Source organism: Vigna radiata, unplaced genomic scaffold (genome assembly GCF_000741045.1).
Source record: "Vigna radiata var. radiata cultivar VC1973A unplaced genomic scaffold, Vradiata_ver6 scaffold_349, whole genome shotgun sequence".
NCBI classification, from domain to species: Eukaryota; Viridiplantae; Streptophyta; class Magnoliopsida; order Fabales; family Fabaceae; genus Vigna; species Vigna radiata.
In genome coordinates this window covers 134,248-152,222 of record NW_014541986.1, presented here as the reverse complement: position 1 = coordinate 152,222, position 17,975 = coordinate 134,248, and the positions used below count along the sequence as shown (strand labels likewise).

Genomic DNA, 17,975 nt, shown 5'->3' with positions numbered 1-17,975 from the left:
CCGAGTTGAAATATATTCGAATACAAAAGTGTCTAAAAGTGTCTCAGATTGAAATATATTCAAGTACTAAACATCTAAAAATGCATAGGATTTAAATATATCTAATTACAGAGACATTTAAAAGTGTTCCGAGTTAAAATATATCCAAATACAAAGAGATCTAAAAGTGCCTCCGGATCAAAATATATCTTAATACATAAAAATATAAAAAAAACCCTTAAATTGAAATATATATGAATACTATCTAAAGCTTAACATCTAAAAGTGATACAAACTCATATTAAAATATATTCAATAACTACTTTAAAAGTGTTTAATCATAACACATACGTTCATATTGTTTGGCCATAACACATAAGCTTAGATGGAAAATCATCTGAAAACTATTTAAATGCATTTATCCATAATGCAAATTGCTAACTCGGACGTTCACACATCCATAGTTTATGCATTTGATAGCTCATTATTATAAAATGATGTATTTTTTTTTCTCAGTTTGAATTCTTTTTCCAAAAATTGGTTTTTTTTCAAACAAGGTTTTGACAAGGCACATACTTGCATTAATCCATAATGCATATTTGTTTAGCCTATATTAAACCTATTCCAAAAGTTGTTTGAATTAAATTCATTCACAAAGCTTCGAGAATGATAAAATTTGTTGGGTCCACCTATACCTTATTTTTTTCTTCTGAACTAGGAACTAGGAAATTTATCAAAAGTTATGCTTCCATTGCAACCCCTTTATCTAATCTATTGAAGAAAGAAAGCTTCCATTGGATTGAAAAGACTACTGCTACGTTTGAAAATCTAAAAGCTGTAATTACCAAAGCATCTGTTCTGGCACTACTTGATTTCTCCAAATTGTTTACTCTAGACATTGATGTTTCTGGTATAGGAATTAGTGTTGTTTTTTAGTCAAGAACAACACCAATAGCCTTCTTCTCTAAGAAACTTATCCCTCAAATACAAAGAAAATAAACTTATACAAGAAAATTTTATGTCATTACAGAGGTAGTTGCTAAGTTTAGACATTACCTATTAGGACATAGATTTGTGATTAAAACTGACCAAAGAAGCCTAAAGTCTCTCATTAACGAGGCTATTCAAACACTAAAACAACAAAAATGTTGCACACACTTTTTAATAACATGCTATATGTGTTTAGGGGTGTTCAATGACCTTGGTGTTCTACAAATTTAGCATATCCATGTGTATTTGAGTGGTCCTTTGCAGTGTTATATGGCGTAAGGTGATACTAAGAGGTGCAGGGGCTGGGGCCCTAGAAAAGTTGCAGGAGCTGGATATAGGGAAATTTCATGAAGAATATAGGGATGCAGAAGAAGAAAAAGGAGTTACAAAAGCAACCCAAAATTTAGAGTGCATAAGGAACTGTTCACAGAAAAAGCACAATGAGTATCACAAAATACAAAAACATGAAATAGTACTGTATGAATCAGGCATTGGAGATATTAATGTCCTCTTATGGCATGTAGCAAAGCAATTTCAACAACCTTGAATGGGAAATCAATAACCTCAGTTAATATTTAATTAATTAATCATTATGGTTTTAAGATGTGAATCAAAAGGTGGCAAACAGATTATACACTTTGCAAAACTCAAATGGCATATTTTTATCAAAACATTGCAAGAGACAATAATTATATTAGTGTATGGATAAAAAAAATAAAATTCAATCCTAAACATGTTAAATATTTTTGTTTGATATTCTTTTAAATAACAAGCTTGAATAAACAATTATCAGTCTTAAGTGTCTTTACTTTAGAAAGTTCCAGAAATTTTTTATAACTTAATAGTTGCAAAGCCAAATAGAGGTAATGTTGAAGGCTACGTTTTGGATTGATGAAAGGAGAAATGGAGAGAATGGAATGTAACAGATTATTTGGATTGAAAAACAAAGGGATGAGAAGGGTAAGCAACGAACCTATTTATTACCCCTCAAATTGGAGGGATTTCTTATTTTAATTATACTATTGTATTGTGATTGTGCAAGATGCCACATGCTTCACATCCCAACCACTTCACTTAAGCAAACGCTTTGGCATGTTTGAGAAAAGTTATTAAGTGCTTGATGAAAATTCTGATGGAAATATTGTCCCTGAGTATAAAACAATGCTATGGGGTTGTTCTAAAGGGCCCAATTATTGTATATAAAATATATAAGCTCAGAATTTTATCAATATAGCAAACCAGTCACAAATGAAACAGATAAATAAATGACAACTATTTAAATACTGTCTTTTTAATACTAAAAAAGGTAATAAATGAGGTTGGAAAACAAAAAATAAAATAAAATAGACTCGAACGGGTTCATTACAAAACAAAATTTCAGTTCATTGTATGACACCATATCTATTGCTTCCATGCTTTCCTTCCACGGAACTGTTTGCCAGATCGCTGATTTTTTTTCTTTTTCTCTATCCGGGTTCTTGATACCTTATCTCTCTTTGCAGCCAAGGGCATTTTCTTCTTGTGCTCCTTTTGTCGGTTGCTTAGGCCACCCGTCTGTTCACAGTAAAAAATACATGTCCATTGGTTTCCAATCAAATCAAGTAGCACGGCCATTATATGATTTAGTTGTTCTTTACACTTTCAAATTCAAATTCACAGTCTTATAAAATAAAACATTTTGCCTAGGCCAATCAAGTCCCTTAGACTGTGTCTTGGGTCAAGGTAATGAAAGAAAAAAAAAAAAAAAAAGAACAAGGAAGAGAAACTAACATACCTTATTCTGTTTTACAGCAGTTCGAGCATGATATTTTCCTCTTTCCTCCCTCCCTGCTCTAACCAATGCCAATCTTTCCTCTTTGCTCATCTTTTTCCTTACATGAACCTACAAGATGGGGGTACATGAATAGATAGCCCTGATTATTGACGTGTATAAGACGAAATATTTTTTTAAAGCGAATCTAGAACTCTATCTCATTTAAACAAAGCTTGTATTTTCATCCTTTAGGCAAGGATTGCAGATTGAGATAATCAACCGAGCAACTAAAGCCACTTACTTCCAACATTGCACCATCCACTCGCTTTAGACTTAGTTGATCAGAACTTGGAACTTTAATTCCTGATGATTTCGCTAGCCCCTGCTGAGCCAATGCATTTTTTGCTTCTCTTTTTGCCTACAATTTACATAAATAAATTCAACAAAAGCCACATACGTTAAAAATTGAACTTAGTGAATAAGCCAAAGAAACCTTTAATTTTTTTATTCTCTGGAAGTCTTCATTAGAAAGAATTCCATCTTGAGATTCTGGTAGGACATCCCCCACTTTTGCCCCCGCCAATTTCTTCAGAGCCCGAAGACTTGTATCAGCAGCAATAATTCGATCATCAAAATCAGTAAACTTCCTCTTTTTGGCTGAGTCTTTCAATTTACTTTTAGTCTCCACATTGCCGCCTTCACTTAAATAACCCTGTTCATCATCTTCTTCATCACCATCCTCTTCATCATTGCCATCCCCCTTATCGTCAACATCTTCATCAGTATCACTGTCACCAGCTTCAAAATCATAACTCTCATCTTCATCTTCTGATATAGCATCGTTACCTTTGGCTTCATCATCATCACTTTCAGTGTCATCACTGCATAACTGGCTCTCATCATCATCATCATCATCATCATTAATACTCATCAGATCATTTTGCTGGTCATTGTCTGAATCACTGCATGCAGAATCATCAGAATGATCACCATCCTGCTCATCGATGTCAACAGTCTGCAATAACTCAACACCAGAAACATCAGTCGCAACAGTAACTTCTCCATATGCCTTTGGTCTTGCCTTTGGGTCAATAGGCCGTCCACGGTCCTTCTTAACTAGCAGTGAGGGGCAAAGCTGCAAATGAACAATATTAGTTAAAGTTGTGGATAATGTACATGAATGTGCTTCTGGGCTTAAGCACACAAAGAGACACCTACTCATAACAGAGCCTTAACTACCTCTCTGAATAATCCAATAAGAGACCGAGCTGCCACTGAAACTGCCTTCTCACGGGACTTCTTATATAGTGCAAGGTCTTGTAACAAGTCTTCATTCATTAACTACAGTCCAAAATAAAAATATCAGAATAGCATAGTTAGGGAACATAACAAGGTGCTCAAGGATGATCTCCTGAAGGTGGAATAGTGTAGGAAACAAACCCCTAGACCATTTTAGTGGCAGTTTGAATTTACAAGTTAACCAGCCATAGTGGTGGGTCAATTTATTTTGCGGAAAAGAAATCAGTAAGATGCATATATCCAAGGATGATGAGATTGCAGTAGTTACCAATGGCATGCGCATGCATATCTCCCTCACTGCATTTAGTCCAACAGTAATAGCCTAAAAACATGAACCAAAATCATCAAGAAAACAAAATTGAGTGTCCCTGCAACAAAATAAAAATATATAGCAATATATAAAATGTTAATCAGATGGAAAAGAACACCTCTGGACGCGATCGGTCATGTACAAATTGATTTACTATTTGTTTGAACAAGGGCTCAACAGCATCAGGAGGGACCTGAATCCATATAACACCTTGAATGAGAGAGGATAAACAGAAAATCATAGGAGAACAAAATATTACACAAAAGCTAACAAAAAATCGAATTCTGAAAGAAAAAACTATTCCTATAAAAATAAAATGGATTGAAAATAAATCACAATTATACAGTACCATGTCATGGCAAGCCTGAACAACTGCTGCAAGCAAATTTGTTATGTCTCGTTGATGTGGCTGATTACATGATGCATACATCGCAACTGTCACACTTCAGTAACAAACAGAATACCAAATTTCACCTAATTTATGAAATGATACCTGAATATATTTCTGAAGAAAAGGATAGAAGTCTAGCACAAATAACCGGTGAAGTCCAATTGTTCGAGCAATCAATTTCAAGATCATCATCTTAACCTATAAGTTATGCAGGGTAATTAAAGAACCAAGTCAATATGTATTTCTAAATTAGCACAAGAAGATTTGAAAGGAACTGCTAATCTTAATTTAATACGGCGATTGGAATGTTTTTTAAGATTTATAAGAGTAGGCACCTCAAATCGCTCGTTACAATTCTTAAGACGTGAGAACAGCTTCTCAGCAAAACCCTGAAAATCATATGTAATCAAGATGTTGATATAATAAAACAAAATTTGAGCCAAAAATGTATATAGGATGTTGAAATAAAATTTTTACAAACCTGAGCATCTTTAAGATGGTTAAGTGGTGAATAATAACTGTTATTAGTCCTTTCAGATGACATGCGCTGCTGCTTTTTCATGCTGCGTATGGCCCGTTGTAGTTTTGCTTTCTTTTTCTTTTTGCTCGCTGCTGTACCTTGGTGGCTTGCCTAAATATTTGTAAGAATAACCAATAATTATAGACAACTAAGCATATTTTACCACCTCCATACTCAAATATAAGAAAAAACAATCAATTACACACTAATTAATATAGTCAACTAACATTATTCAATTTCACTAATGTCCCTTGAAAATAACTTCATTCTTCAAATTCCCATTATTGGAAGATGATATATCATGAAAAAAAAAAGTAGTCAATAAAAATAGAATCAGTTTAATAAAGGATGTTTTAAGATTGATATCATTAAAAAGGATGAAATGTGTACCAACAATTAACCCATTGACCCCTCCACCCCAATCCTGCTCTCTCACAATCACTTTTCCATCCATATCTTCCATTCCTCTCCTCTAGCCTCAGCAATGATTAGGCTTCAACATAACAGAATTCACTCCACCAGTAACAGACTTCTATCCACTAATCCCACATCATTTCCCATTTTAACGTCTCTTTCTTTTCTTGCTATATACGAAGATGGGAGGTCCATGAATGTGTGTGTGTGTATGAAATACCCTGATTAAAAGTGCAACACAAATTTAACTAGAGCTGTCACTTGAACCCCAACCCCATGGGCTGGCCCTAGCCCCATTTAAAATTAAGCCCACTTTCTTTGGCCCATTTAATGGGGGGCTTATCTGAAGCCCCAGCCCCCAAAAGCCCCTAGGAAGAGGGTTGGGTTTGGGATAGGGTGGGGCTGGCCCTCAATCTGAAATTCCTTCTTTTCACTCAACATCTTTTGTGGATTCTTTTCTTCCGCGACTCGGTTTCTTCGTTCTTTCCCTTCCGCAAGGCCACGGGGCTCACTTCCTCCATCATTTTCTAGGGTATTAACAACTAAAGAATTGATTCGCTATTCATGGTTATTGCGAACTCCCTTCCGTCCTTCAACGTTCTTTCACTAGTTGATGGATAGAGTGGAAAACAGTGTTATTTAATACCTTAATGTTGCATGTTTGACATTTGTTTGTTAATTTTCATGTTCTTTTATGATTGTGTGTAGATTAATTTGATTAACTAAAATGATGATTTAAAAATTATAATCCAAAATAGAGGTTGAAAAGTCCTCAAGAAAAGTGAAAATGGGAAGAAGAGGATTTTGAAATACAGGAAAATGTGTGCATTGGAAGAGGGTGTGTGTGTGTGAATCAGAACATGAGAGTTTTATGATTGGGAAGTGAGCTCTCGTAGCAGTTACCACATTCATATAACCATGGCATGGGAAATTGAGGATGATGGGGTTACACATATTAACACTGTCATTATAATAAAGTGTTGTTTCGATGAGAAGATCCATTTCTTTTAAATGTGCTTTTGAAAAGACCAAAAGTGAAGCAAAAGGGGTTACGCATATTAACACTGTCATTATAATAATAAGAGAAAAACAGACACTTCATGTCTTTTTCTACAATGTTTTATCAACATGAATAAAACAATGCAATTTAGTGTTTTGTTAGTGTGAACCATAAATGTAACCAATAAGGGTGAAGGTGTGAAAGATAAGGGAACTTATATAGAGTCACATGGATCGATCAGAAAAGTTGCAATAGGACAAACCACATGGAAGGGTAGCTTGACAGCATTTACTTGTAACAACGATAATAATATTAATAATATCTCCACTTTCACTTATCTTTATCAATAATTTAACACCATAACACGATCAAGGTTTCTACTCCCTCTCACCAGATAACATTTCCATCATATCATAGCTTCAGGATTTTAAAATATGCATAAAGTTTCTCTTTTCAGCAAACACCGACCAACATCTCTAAATTTTATTTGATAAAACCTGTGTGTACATAAAAACTGGAGTGAATGAATGCATAACTTTTTTGGAGGTGACGGGTATAGGTTTCTTGAAGTGCCAAATATTATTGTAAAGGTTTCTTGATGTGCCACATATTATTGTATAGGTTTGCCAAATATTATTGATGTGCGCAACTTTCCTCTTCCCAAACAGGAATCCAATTTGCACAGCATCTGTTCACCAATTTTAGATTTGATGGGTACTTAGATTTTGTCAGAATAACATCATGTAATCATAACATTTTAGATTGCATCAGTTTTACTGCATTTCTTTTTACAAATATTATGTGTACACAAGTTTTTATGTAAATTTAAAATTATTTAATGTTGGTAGATACAAGACATTGATTAGGAAATAGTTGAAACCCTCCAAAGACAATTTTTTCATACCAAAGTCAATTTCCTATTCTCTATTCTTATGGTAGTCCTTTTAACTCATGTTACCTATTTCATATACACTAAGAAACAAGGTTACAATGTTGACATTAAAGTTTCAACTAAGAAGATGGACTTATGGGTGAAATTTGGACAAGAGCTGCTGTAATCTAGGGGAAACAAGTTGATAGGTTCCTAGATCAGGAACCTAATTCGAGAGCTCTCTTCCTCTCCAATTGGCACACATCGGTATATTATTCACAATATGGTATTTCTACAGAAAAGAATACAGAGGCTTAACCCTCTTCTCAGGTATGAACCTGTCAGTTAACAAAACAATTTCCCCCTCTGCTATCTAACTGGCCCCTATTTATACAACCTTTCTCGCCCAAAACAGTTAAGTTGTTACAGTTAGTTACCCATATCCTTCTTCCCTCTCTCATAAACTAACCATCTCCTCTTATCCCTATCAATACCCTCCCCTTGAACACCAACCTTGTCCCCAAGGTTGAAAACGGGGTACTGTTCTCTGATGGTTATCTCGTCTTCCCAAGTGGCCCCTTCCGGCCCCACTTCTTGCCACTCAACTAGCAGCTGTGGCACACTCTCATCTCCTTCCTACCGCTGCCGCCTCCCCAGTATTTTCACTGGCCAGCTGTCGTCTTTCTTCTTCACCATAATCACCGAACTCAAATACGGGCTGTGGCTTGGTCGGATCACCCCCATGCGGAGCATTTCGGCGACCTGCTGCTCTATCTCAGCTTTCATAGCATGTGGGTATCTGTATGGTCGAACGTTGACGGAATCAGTCCCTTCTTTAAGCTGTGTGTGGTGCTCCATCCCTCGGCTAGGTGGCAGTTTCGTGGGTTCTGCAAACACCACGTTGTATCTGCCCAGAAGGTTCTCTATTTCTCCCTTTTGTTCTTGGGTGAGGCCCAAATCCCTTGGTGCCTTATTTTGGGCCTCCATTGAGCCCAACTCCCAAACCATGAACCAAGCCTCTATCCTGTCAGTCTTCAGCAAAGACCTGGGTCCCACCACTTTACGTTCTAAAGTGGGGTCCCCCTTCACCGTCACCTCCCTTCCTCCTTGTCTATACTCAATCATTAGATGTTTCCAATCCACCAGAACTTTCTCCAATTTCTCCAACCACTCGACCCCTAGGATCACCTCGACTCCCCCAGGTTCGAACGGGTAAAAACGTTCGACGAGCTTAGCATTCCCCAGCTCCAACTCTACCTGTTCACAGCACCCACTAATTCTCCTCCTCTGGCCATCATCCAGGCTCACCATGTATGGTTGGGTCTCCGCCACTGCCATCTTCAGTTCCTCCACCAACCGTCGATCAATGAAGTTGTGGCTCGTGCCACTATCAATTAAAACCAGTTCCTCTCTCTATCCAATGCATCCTCATAATTTCATCGTCTTGGGTGTAGTCAAGCCCCCTGCCGACAAGGCCGACAATTCCATTCCGGTGAGATTCACTGTTGTTTCTGTTTCGCCGCCTTCTTCCTCCTCCTCATCCACCATGATCAACATGCAAAGTCCTCCTTCTGGGCACCGATGACCCGGAATAAAAGGCCCACCGCATCGGAAGCATTTGCCCTCCTCCCTTCTTTTCAAATATTCAGAATACGGTAGATTTCGTGGGCCCCCATCTCTTCCTTCGCCGGTGGTTTTGGCGACACCTCCTCCTTGGGTCGTTCCCTCCTCACAGACCCAACACTCTCAACGGTCCCCCCTCGGTTCTGCATTTCCCTTGGTGGATCAACTTGGGTGATTACTCCCGCCGATCGCCCCCACGAGCTCTGATTTTTGAAACCCGATCCTCCTTCAGTCTTCATCGGTGTACATAACTTTTCAACTTCCCTCGCGACACACATCACGGTCATGAGGTCTGGAGGGTCATGCGGCTGCACGTGGACGCTCATTTCTTCTCCGAGTCCCGCCATAAAATCTCCCAGGATTTGCTCCTCCGGAATCTGAGTCTTCTGACCCACTGGCACCTCGAAATCCCTAACATAGTCCTCCACCGCCCCTATCTGCTTGATCGTCGATAATTTCTCATAAACCGTTCCCCAGTTTCTTCCTCCAAATCGAATTCCCAGAGCTCTCTTCAACCCTTCCCAAGAATAGTTCTTGGTTTTCTCCCGCCAAAATCGGAACCAACTTCCGGCATACCCTTCCATGCTAATGAATGCTAGTTGCATCTTCTCTTCTTCTTCCACTTTCTGTACCTAGCAGAAAATTTCCGCCCGACCAATCCAATTCCATGGTTCTCCCCCCTCGAACATGGGCAATTCCACACGCTTCCGCCAATTGACCATCGCCCCAGTATGCCCTGCTCCTGTTTGTCCCCCTTCGCTTCCTGACCCTCCGGCATTATCATTTACAGACGATTCACTATCGTCCCAGCGCTTCCCTCCATTGTCGATCTTGCGGTCCTTCAAGATCGTCAAGATCGCTTGAATGTCTTGGCGCATCATCTTGCAGTTCTGCCTCAACGTTCCGATTTTATGCCGCAATAATACTGTTTCAGCCTTCGTTTCTACTAGCGCAACCTCCACCGCTTCAATTTGTCCCTCAACAGTCAGCATTCTTCCCTCCATGACGCGAGTTCTTCTCCTCTCCAAATGGGATCCGGCAGGTCGGACCATTTGATAGGTTCCTAGATCGGGAACCTAATTCGAGAGCTCTCTTCCTCTCCAATTGGCACACAGAGATAGGGAAATCGGTATATTATTCACAATATGGTATTTCTACAGAAAAGACTACAGAGGCTTAACCCTCTTCTCAGGTATGAACCTGTCAATTAACAAAACAATCTCCCCCTCTACTATCTAACTGGCCCCTATTTATACAACCTTTCTCGCCCAAAATAGTTAAGTTGTTACAGTTAGTTACCCATATCCTTCTTCCCTCTCTCATAAACTAACCATCTCCTCTTGTCCCTATCACAAGTTATATTTGTTCAAGTAACATGGTTGATTCTGTCTCTATAGATTATAGTTTCAGTATACTATGCTGGAAATATAAGACATTTTCAATAGCTGCAATGTAGCTATCATAACAGAATGAGATCTAGTAATGTAAAATTTGTAGAACTAAGGCATACTTAACCTGGGATCAATTTCTTTGTGTGTTAGGGAGTGAAATCATATTTCCTCAAAATGGATAAAGGGGCTTGGATCAAACAACGTATAGATCATTCTCCTACATATCTTTGAATTTGAATTGAAAATGGATATGAGCTTAGTGGTACTAATAGGATATTAATGTTCATCATCGTTAAGTGGATGGAAACTCAAAAGTCAATGTGTTTTACAGGCTTGGGATTTGTATGAGGCTGGAGAGACAAAAAATTTGGTGGATGCTTTTCTAGATGGAGACTTTCAATGTTGAGGAGGCAATCAGATTTTGTAAGATTGCTCTCCTTTGCACGCAGGATTCTCCTCAGCTCCGACCCTATCCCAACCTTCATTGTGCTTGAAATGCTTTTAGGTGAAAAAGATGTGAATGAGGAGAATGTGACAAAACTAGGCATGATATTTGAATTTGTTGAAGCCAAAAGTGCATGGAAACAAAAGGGCAAGTCAGAAGAGAATGGTAAACTTATGTTGGCTGAAGGGAAGCAAGATGAGTCATCTTCTTCGGAAACCATGACCTCTTTTGCTACCATGACCTTCACAGCAATATGTGATCAAAGTAATTAATTTGATTGTCACTAGATAGCCTTGATTCTCCCCCCTTATTCTGAAGCAGCCAATCTTTGTTGTCTTTTTTGGCTACCAAGCAGAGTGTAAATTTTTTGTCTAATATTTTCTTCTCATTCTATATTAATCAGTGATCAATGAGTTCGATTTGTAATTCATTGGTCGGGCAAACTTTTTGTAAGAAATTAGTGTCGTTGATCTATGTAGCCCATATACCATAGTATTTTGAAGCTGTTTGAAAAAGATATGTACAAACATATTTTCGTTTTACTTATTTCTATTAATACACTCTTAAATTACTTGTACAGATTAAACTTTGTATGTCTATCATACAGTGCATTGATATAATCATCTGTTAGTATAAGAAATTAACATACTTAAATATGTTTTTAGTATTAGCAAGTATGTGAAACAGCTCATTATATTGTTTCGGGTTTAAACTTTAAGTATATAGTTATATTAAATGTTAAGATAATAACTCTATTATTATACAATTTTTATCCTAAAAACAAAAGCCCATGGGTTGGCCCTAACCCACAGGACCTCTGCGGATATTTGACCCTGTGAACTTTTTTAATAAAACTTTTTTTGGTGCTGTGGACTTTTTTAGTCCCAACTCACATGGGCTAGGGCCAAGTCCTATTATATCGGCTTATTTGACAGCTCTAGATTTAACGTTAATAGGACAGTTATCATTAAACATCACCTTATAAAGGGTCTCCCTGCTGAGAACAACTTGAGGAGATTCATTTGTTTCATCGTCACTGCCTGAATCATCACTATCATCATCATCTTGAATCTTCTCGTAATTAAGCAGAAATGATAAAGTTGCTATCATAATCCTGAAAGAGATAAAAAAGCATAATCCTTAGTGTGATAAAATTTCGATTCTGTAACACAACATACAAAAAAACAGATAAAAGAAAAACCTCGACGATGGATGGAAGGAAGCAGTGCAAATTGCATTTGCTGTTCTTTCATCAAACCACACTTTTCTCCTGTGAAGCTCACATAGAGTCACAAGCGCCCTCTTGGCCGACTCTTCCTCCTCTTTCTGTTACAAAACACAAATTCACTGACCAGTTAGAAGACTTGAGTGTTTGGATTAGTTTATTTTGTGTTGTAAACTACTTACAGTAAATAAAAAAAAAAAAAACAAACAAACAAAAGGGCAAATGACGAGAAAAAGTTCATCAAAAAACCTGAAGCAATCCAAACAAGACATTCTGAAGGGCACGGTTCTTGGCTTCGTTCTTGTGCTTTTGGTTCATGCGCCTTATACTATGAACAACATGATCAAACGCCAGCTTCTTCAACGTCCTGTCACCTAAGATTTGAAGTTCCATGAACAATGACAGCGTTTCTCCAACATCAACAACCTACACAAATGCAACATCACATCAAACCACGACATAACTTCCATGAACCCAACTTGAAACGAACCAAGTTCATTTAAACCTTTCTATTAGCAAGGAGGATGAGCGCATGAGTGAGGTGGCAGCGAAGTCCAGAAGGCAACGTGCGCGCCGCGCAGCGAAGCAAGTCGGCGAGTTTGCGAGGGAAATCGGTGAGGTGTTTTGGGTAAAAAGGAGTGACGTGGGAGAGGAACATGGCCCTGTCGCCGAGGTCTTTGGCGACAGTGGGGTCGCTGCTGATGCCGGTGACGGAGGTGAAGCTCATAGCGGCTTGTTTCTGAAAGAGTTCGAGGGAGGAATTGAATTGGTTATAGATAAGATGTAGCTCCGATTCGTAGCCTTCAGGGTCGCACTTCATTTTCGATTGCAGTGACGAAAGACTCAGCTTCTCCGCGCTCCGACCGGACGCCGCTAGGGCTTCCGCCGCGGCTACCATGCCGTCGGGACCCATACTCACTCTGTTTGGGTTTCCCACCACCAAGGGAAACAAAATGCAGCAGTGGTGGTAACGATGGTCAGCCGCAACGCTTGTCTCCGGTGATCCAAATGCAGCAGCAAAATCAAAACCGAGGCTTAACTAACAGAGAAGGAGAAAGGAACACTGCCAAGCTTTGTGGGAATCATCAAAATGGGCTTTGTGTGAATCATCAAAAAGGGCTTCGGCCCAACTCCAATGCCAAGCTTTATTCAGCTTCTGCCAACTATTAAATATAATTAATTAAAATTTTAATATAAATAATTAATTATTTAAAATAAAACAATTAAATTCAAATAAAAATGAACAAAGTATAAAACAAAAAAACATAAAATAATTGAAAACAACCAAAATTAATTAATTAATTAAAATATAAATTCAACTCAACTTTGCGCATTTAAAATATAAACAACCTAATTAAAACAATAAAATCTTATTAACAATAAAAATATAATAGTGACATAAAATTTAAACAAAATGGACAACATGAGGAAGGAAGCGACAATGGACTGACTAATCGAAGAACACTGACCATGTCTGCCTGTATGCACCAAAAAAACAAACTCCACGAAGAAGAATAAGTTGTGCCTCTGTCTGCGAAAGAGAGCAAAGAGAAGGAGAATGTAAAATCAGAAAATGAGGAAGACGAAACTCTTATTGTGCCGATGAAAGATGAAGAAAAATATAAAGAAAAATAAAATACTAAGACCGACCTAAAACTTGTGCCTCCGAATTGACGTGGAAAGAGAACGAAATGCGATTTGAGAACTGGAACATGACAAAAACCTAAAGTCTGAATCAAACTGTTTAAGAATCTTTTAGTAAGATTTTTTTAAGTTCTAAAAAAAATTAAAAACCTTTTTAATTAAGGGTAATATAGGTATTAAATTAAAGTATGGAGGTGCAGTGTGAAATACTTTGAGGTGTAGGGTGAAACACCCCATTCCATAACAGCATCGGCCCAGTCTTTCATTTGCCAATTTTAATTGGAACCTCCTCCCTGTCCCACCACATTCCCAATCTACCCTCGGCTAACATTAAAGTTGGTGATTAAGAAATTTTAGTTTTCACCAACTTTCATTTAAAGTGTTCCCATTATATAAACATACACCACCACACGACGGAAATCACATTCTTTTTCATTGTACTATCCTTCTTTTGTTTTTCTTTTATTATAAAAAACAATTATTTTATAAATATTAAATCAAAATTACATTTAAATATATTTTGAATATAATATTAGATAAATAAATCTAACAAAATAAATAAATTAATTATATAAAAAAAAACTTAAATACATAAAGATATTCTATAAATAAAGCTAAAAAAATTAAACTAATAAAGAAAAAAAATAAAATTAAACACTGAATCACACTCTCCCTTCTTTCCTTCTCCTATAGAAGCAAGGTTGCACCTCCCTCCAACATTTCGTTGGCCATTTCCGATTGAACGTTGAGGATGTTCGGTCAAGGTTTTGCTTTCGACTAATTGATGTGCTTGTGTAGGTCTCATGTGCTAGCCCATGGAACTTAGGTGTTCTTTTGATCAACTTGTATAGCTAGTCTTAAGAATTTTTCATTTCCTCTATTTCACTCCAGAACCTGTTTCAGACCTGAGCTTCAACTACAGGCAGAGATTATACCAAAACAAAAAAAAATAACATGGAGAGGAACCACTATTTACAGATTTAAAAATTTTCAAAAACCAATGCTACACATAGAAAAAGAAAAAGAAAAACTTACAAGACTAACTCTACAAACCTAAAACTTAATTCATTAAAGTCCCCAGCAACGGCGTCATTTGTTGAAAGGATTTTTGTCACCTAAAATATCAACAAACCTAAATTTCTCACTAATATAATATAAGGACAACCTAGGATATAATCTGTGAACTTAGTACTTATTAAATTTAGAAATTGTAGAATTAAAGCTTCGTCAATCCAAAACGTAACCTTGAACATTACCTCTATTTGGCTTTGCAACTATTAAGCTATGAAAATTTTCTAGAGCTTTCTAAAGTAGAGACACTTAAGACTGATAATTGTCTATTCAAGCTTGTTATTTAAAAGATTATCAAGCAAAAATATTTAACATGTTTAGGATTGAATTTTATTCTTTTTTGATCCATACACTAATATAATTATTCTCTCTTGTAATGTTTTGATAAAAATAGTCAAATCAGAATCCAATAAATGAACCGTTGGAGCAGAGTGATATATGCCATTTGAGTTTTTCAAAGAGTATAATATGTTTGCTACCTTTTGATTCACATCTTAAAACCATAATGATTAATTAATCAAATATTAACTAAGGTTATTGATTCTCCATTCAAGTTGTTGAAATTGCTTTGTTGCATGCCATAAGAGGACAATAATAAATGCCTCCAATGCCTGATTAAGTAGCGTACTATTTCATGTTTTTGTATTTTGTGCTACTCATTATGCTTTTTCTGTCAACAGTTCCTTACGCACTCTAAATTTTGGGCTGCTTTTGTAACTCTCTTTTCTTCTTCTGCATCCCCATGGTCTTCATGAAATTTCCCTGTACCCAGCTCCTGCAACTTTTCTAGGGCCCCAGCCCCTGTACCTCTTAGTATCACCTTACACCATATAACACTGCAAAGGACCACTCAAATGCACATGGATATGCTAAATTTGTAGAACACCAAGGTCATTGAACACCCCTAAACACATATAACATGTTATTAAAAAGTGTGTGCAACATTTTTGTTGTTTTAGTGTTTGAATAGCCTCGTTAATGAGAGACTTTAGGCTTCTTTGGTCAGTTTTAATCACAAATCTATGTCCTAATAGGTAATGTCTAAACTTAGCAACTACATCTGTAATGACATAAAATTCCCTTGTATAAGTTTATTCTCTTTGTATTTGAGGGATAAGTTGAGAAGAAGGCTATTGGTGTTGTTCCTAACTAAAAAACAACACCAATTCCTATACCAGAGGCATCAATGTCTAGAGTAAACAATTTGGAGAAATCAAGTAGTGCCAGGACAGGTTTGGTAATTACAGCTTTTATATTTTCAAACGCAGCAGTAGTTTTAATCCAATGGAAGCTTTCTTTCTTCAATAGATTAAATAAAGGGGTTGCAATGGAAGCATAACTTTTGATAAATTTCCTATAATATCTTGTGAGTCTTAAGATTCCTCTTAATTGCTTCAAATTAGTAGGACAAGGATAATTTAAAACAACTTGGACTTTCTCTCGATTCATTGCTACTCCACCTCCTGACACAATATGTCCTAAGTTATTCATCTACTGTAAGCATTTGGAGAGTTTGGCATATGATTTGTGTTGTTGCAAAACTTTAAGAACCAACTCCAACTGTTGCAAATAGGCTGATTATGTGGGATTTTATATGAGTATATCATTAAAGAATACAAGGACAAACTTCCTTAAATAATATTGGGATATCTCATTCATCAATCATTGAAATGTGGACGGAGCATTTGTGAGCGCAAATGGCATGACAAGCCATTCATAGTGACCTTGGTGTGTCCTGAAGGCTGTTTAATTCCCATCCTCCTCCTTTACAAGAATATGGTGATATCCAGATCTTAAGTCTAACTTAGAAAAATAGGTTGCTCCAAATAACTCATCAACAACTAGAATAGGAAAACTACCTTGATTGTGATGGCATTTAATGCTTTATAATTCGTACAAAACTTCTAAGTACCATCTTTCTTTTCTATAAGAAAGATTGGAGATGAAAAAGGACTCATGCACTAGTAAAAAAAAAGGATTATACAGCGCACATTATGCCACGGTTCACCAGAAACCGCAACATAATGTTGCGCGGTGGCAGTTTCGTAAATAAATTGAACTTATATGCCGCGATTCCCCACATAACCGCGGCATATACCCAAGTCAACCAACCCCTTTAATCCACGTCAGGGAAAAAAATTTAATGATAGGGGAATAGGCCGCGGTTGGTCAGAGAACCGCGGCCTATACCCCCTACTACCTGCTGACATTCCCATCAGTCAGCCACCTGCAATAAATTGACAGGGGAATAGGCCGCGGTTCTCTGACCAACCGCAGCCTATACCCCCTGCTACCTACTAATATTCCCATCAGTCAGCCACCTGCAATAAATTGACAGGGGAATAGGCCGCGGTTGGTCAGAGAACCGCGGCCTATTCCCCTGTCAATTTTTTGCAGGTGGCTCACTGATGGGAATGTCAGCAGGTAGCAGGGGGTATAGGCCGCGGTTGGTCAGAGAACCACGACCTATTCCCCCTGCTACCTGCTGACATTCCCCAAAAAGCAGTTGGGAGGCAGTTAAGGGGATTCTGAACGTTGGGGAATAGGTCGCGGTTCCCCTGGACAACCGCGGCCTATTCCCTGGTCTGAGGTAATTTTAAAATTTTCAGAGTATATGCCGCGGTTGGGCGCTGAACCGCGGCATATAAGTTAAAAAAATTTCAAAAATGTCATTTTGTATTATTTTTTTAAAATGAATAGGCCGCGGTTGGGTGTAGAACCGCAGCCTATTCCCCCTTTATGTCGCGGTTAAGTGTAGAACCGCGGCAGATTCTCCTTCTGAAGGTAAAAAAATAAAAATCGCGAAACAGTTTCGTCTTCTTCGCGAAACAGTTTCAAAGCTGCGTTTTGCTTCTTCTCTGTTAACGGCGACCCTGTTCTTCCATTCTTTATCATTTTTCATCGTTTAAAATGCATTTTGTTCGGTGCATTTGCCATTTTTTACGTTGGGGAAGATTTTTGACCGATCAGAATCGTCATTTTCTACCCTGAGATCGTGAACTGCATTTTGTCGCGCCCATTCCAGGTACTTCCTTTATGCCCTCGTCAA

At 37.6% G+C, this 17,975-nt stretch overlaps 1 protein-coding gene across 1 annotated transcript; it reads right to left on the bottom strand.

Annotated features, from left to right (window-relative positions):
* Positions 1–2,202: 2,202 nt before the first annotated feature.
* Positions 2,203–13,754, bottom strand: LOC106778755 (protein SDA1 homolog). Its single transcript, XM_014666741.2, has 16 exons — positions 13,681–13,754; positions 12,717–13,374; positions 12,461–12,637; positions 12,188–12,312; positions 11,965–12,100; positions 5,204–5,353; positions 5,058–5,111; positions 4,825–4,920; positions 4,681–4,740; positions 4,450–4,524; positions 4,290–4,343; positions 3,962–4,063; positions 3,216–3,857; positions 3,024–3,140; positions 2,744–2,851; positions 2,203–2,523 (listed from the first exon to the last, which is right to left on the bottom strand). Exons 2-16 carry the CDS (start codon positions 13,122–13,124, stop codon positions 2,371–2,373), a joined length of 2,457 nt encoding a protein of 818 aa, XP_014522227.1. The 5' UTR covers positions 13,125–13,374; positions 13,681–13,754; the 3' UTR covers positions 2,203–2,370.
* Between the last annotated feature and the right edge of the window lie 4,221 nt (positions 13,755–17,975).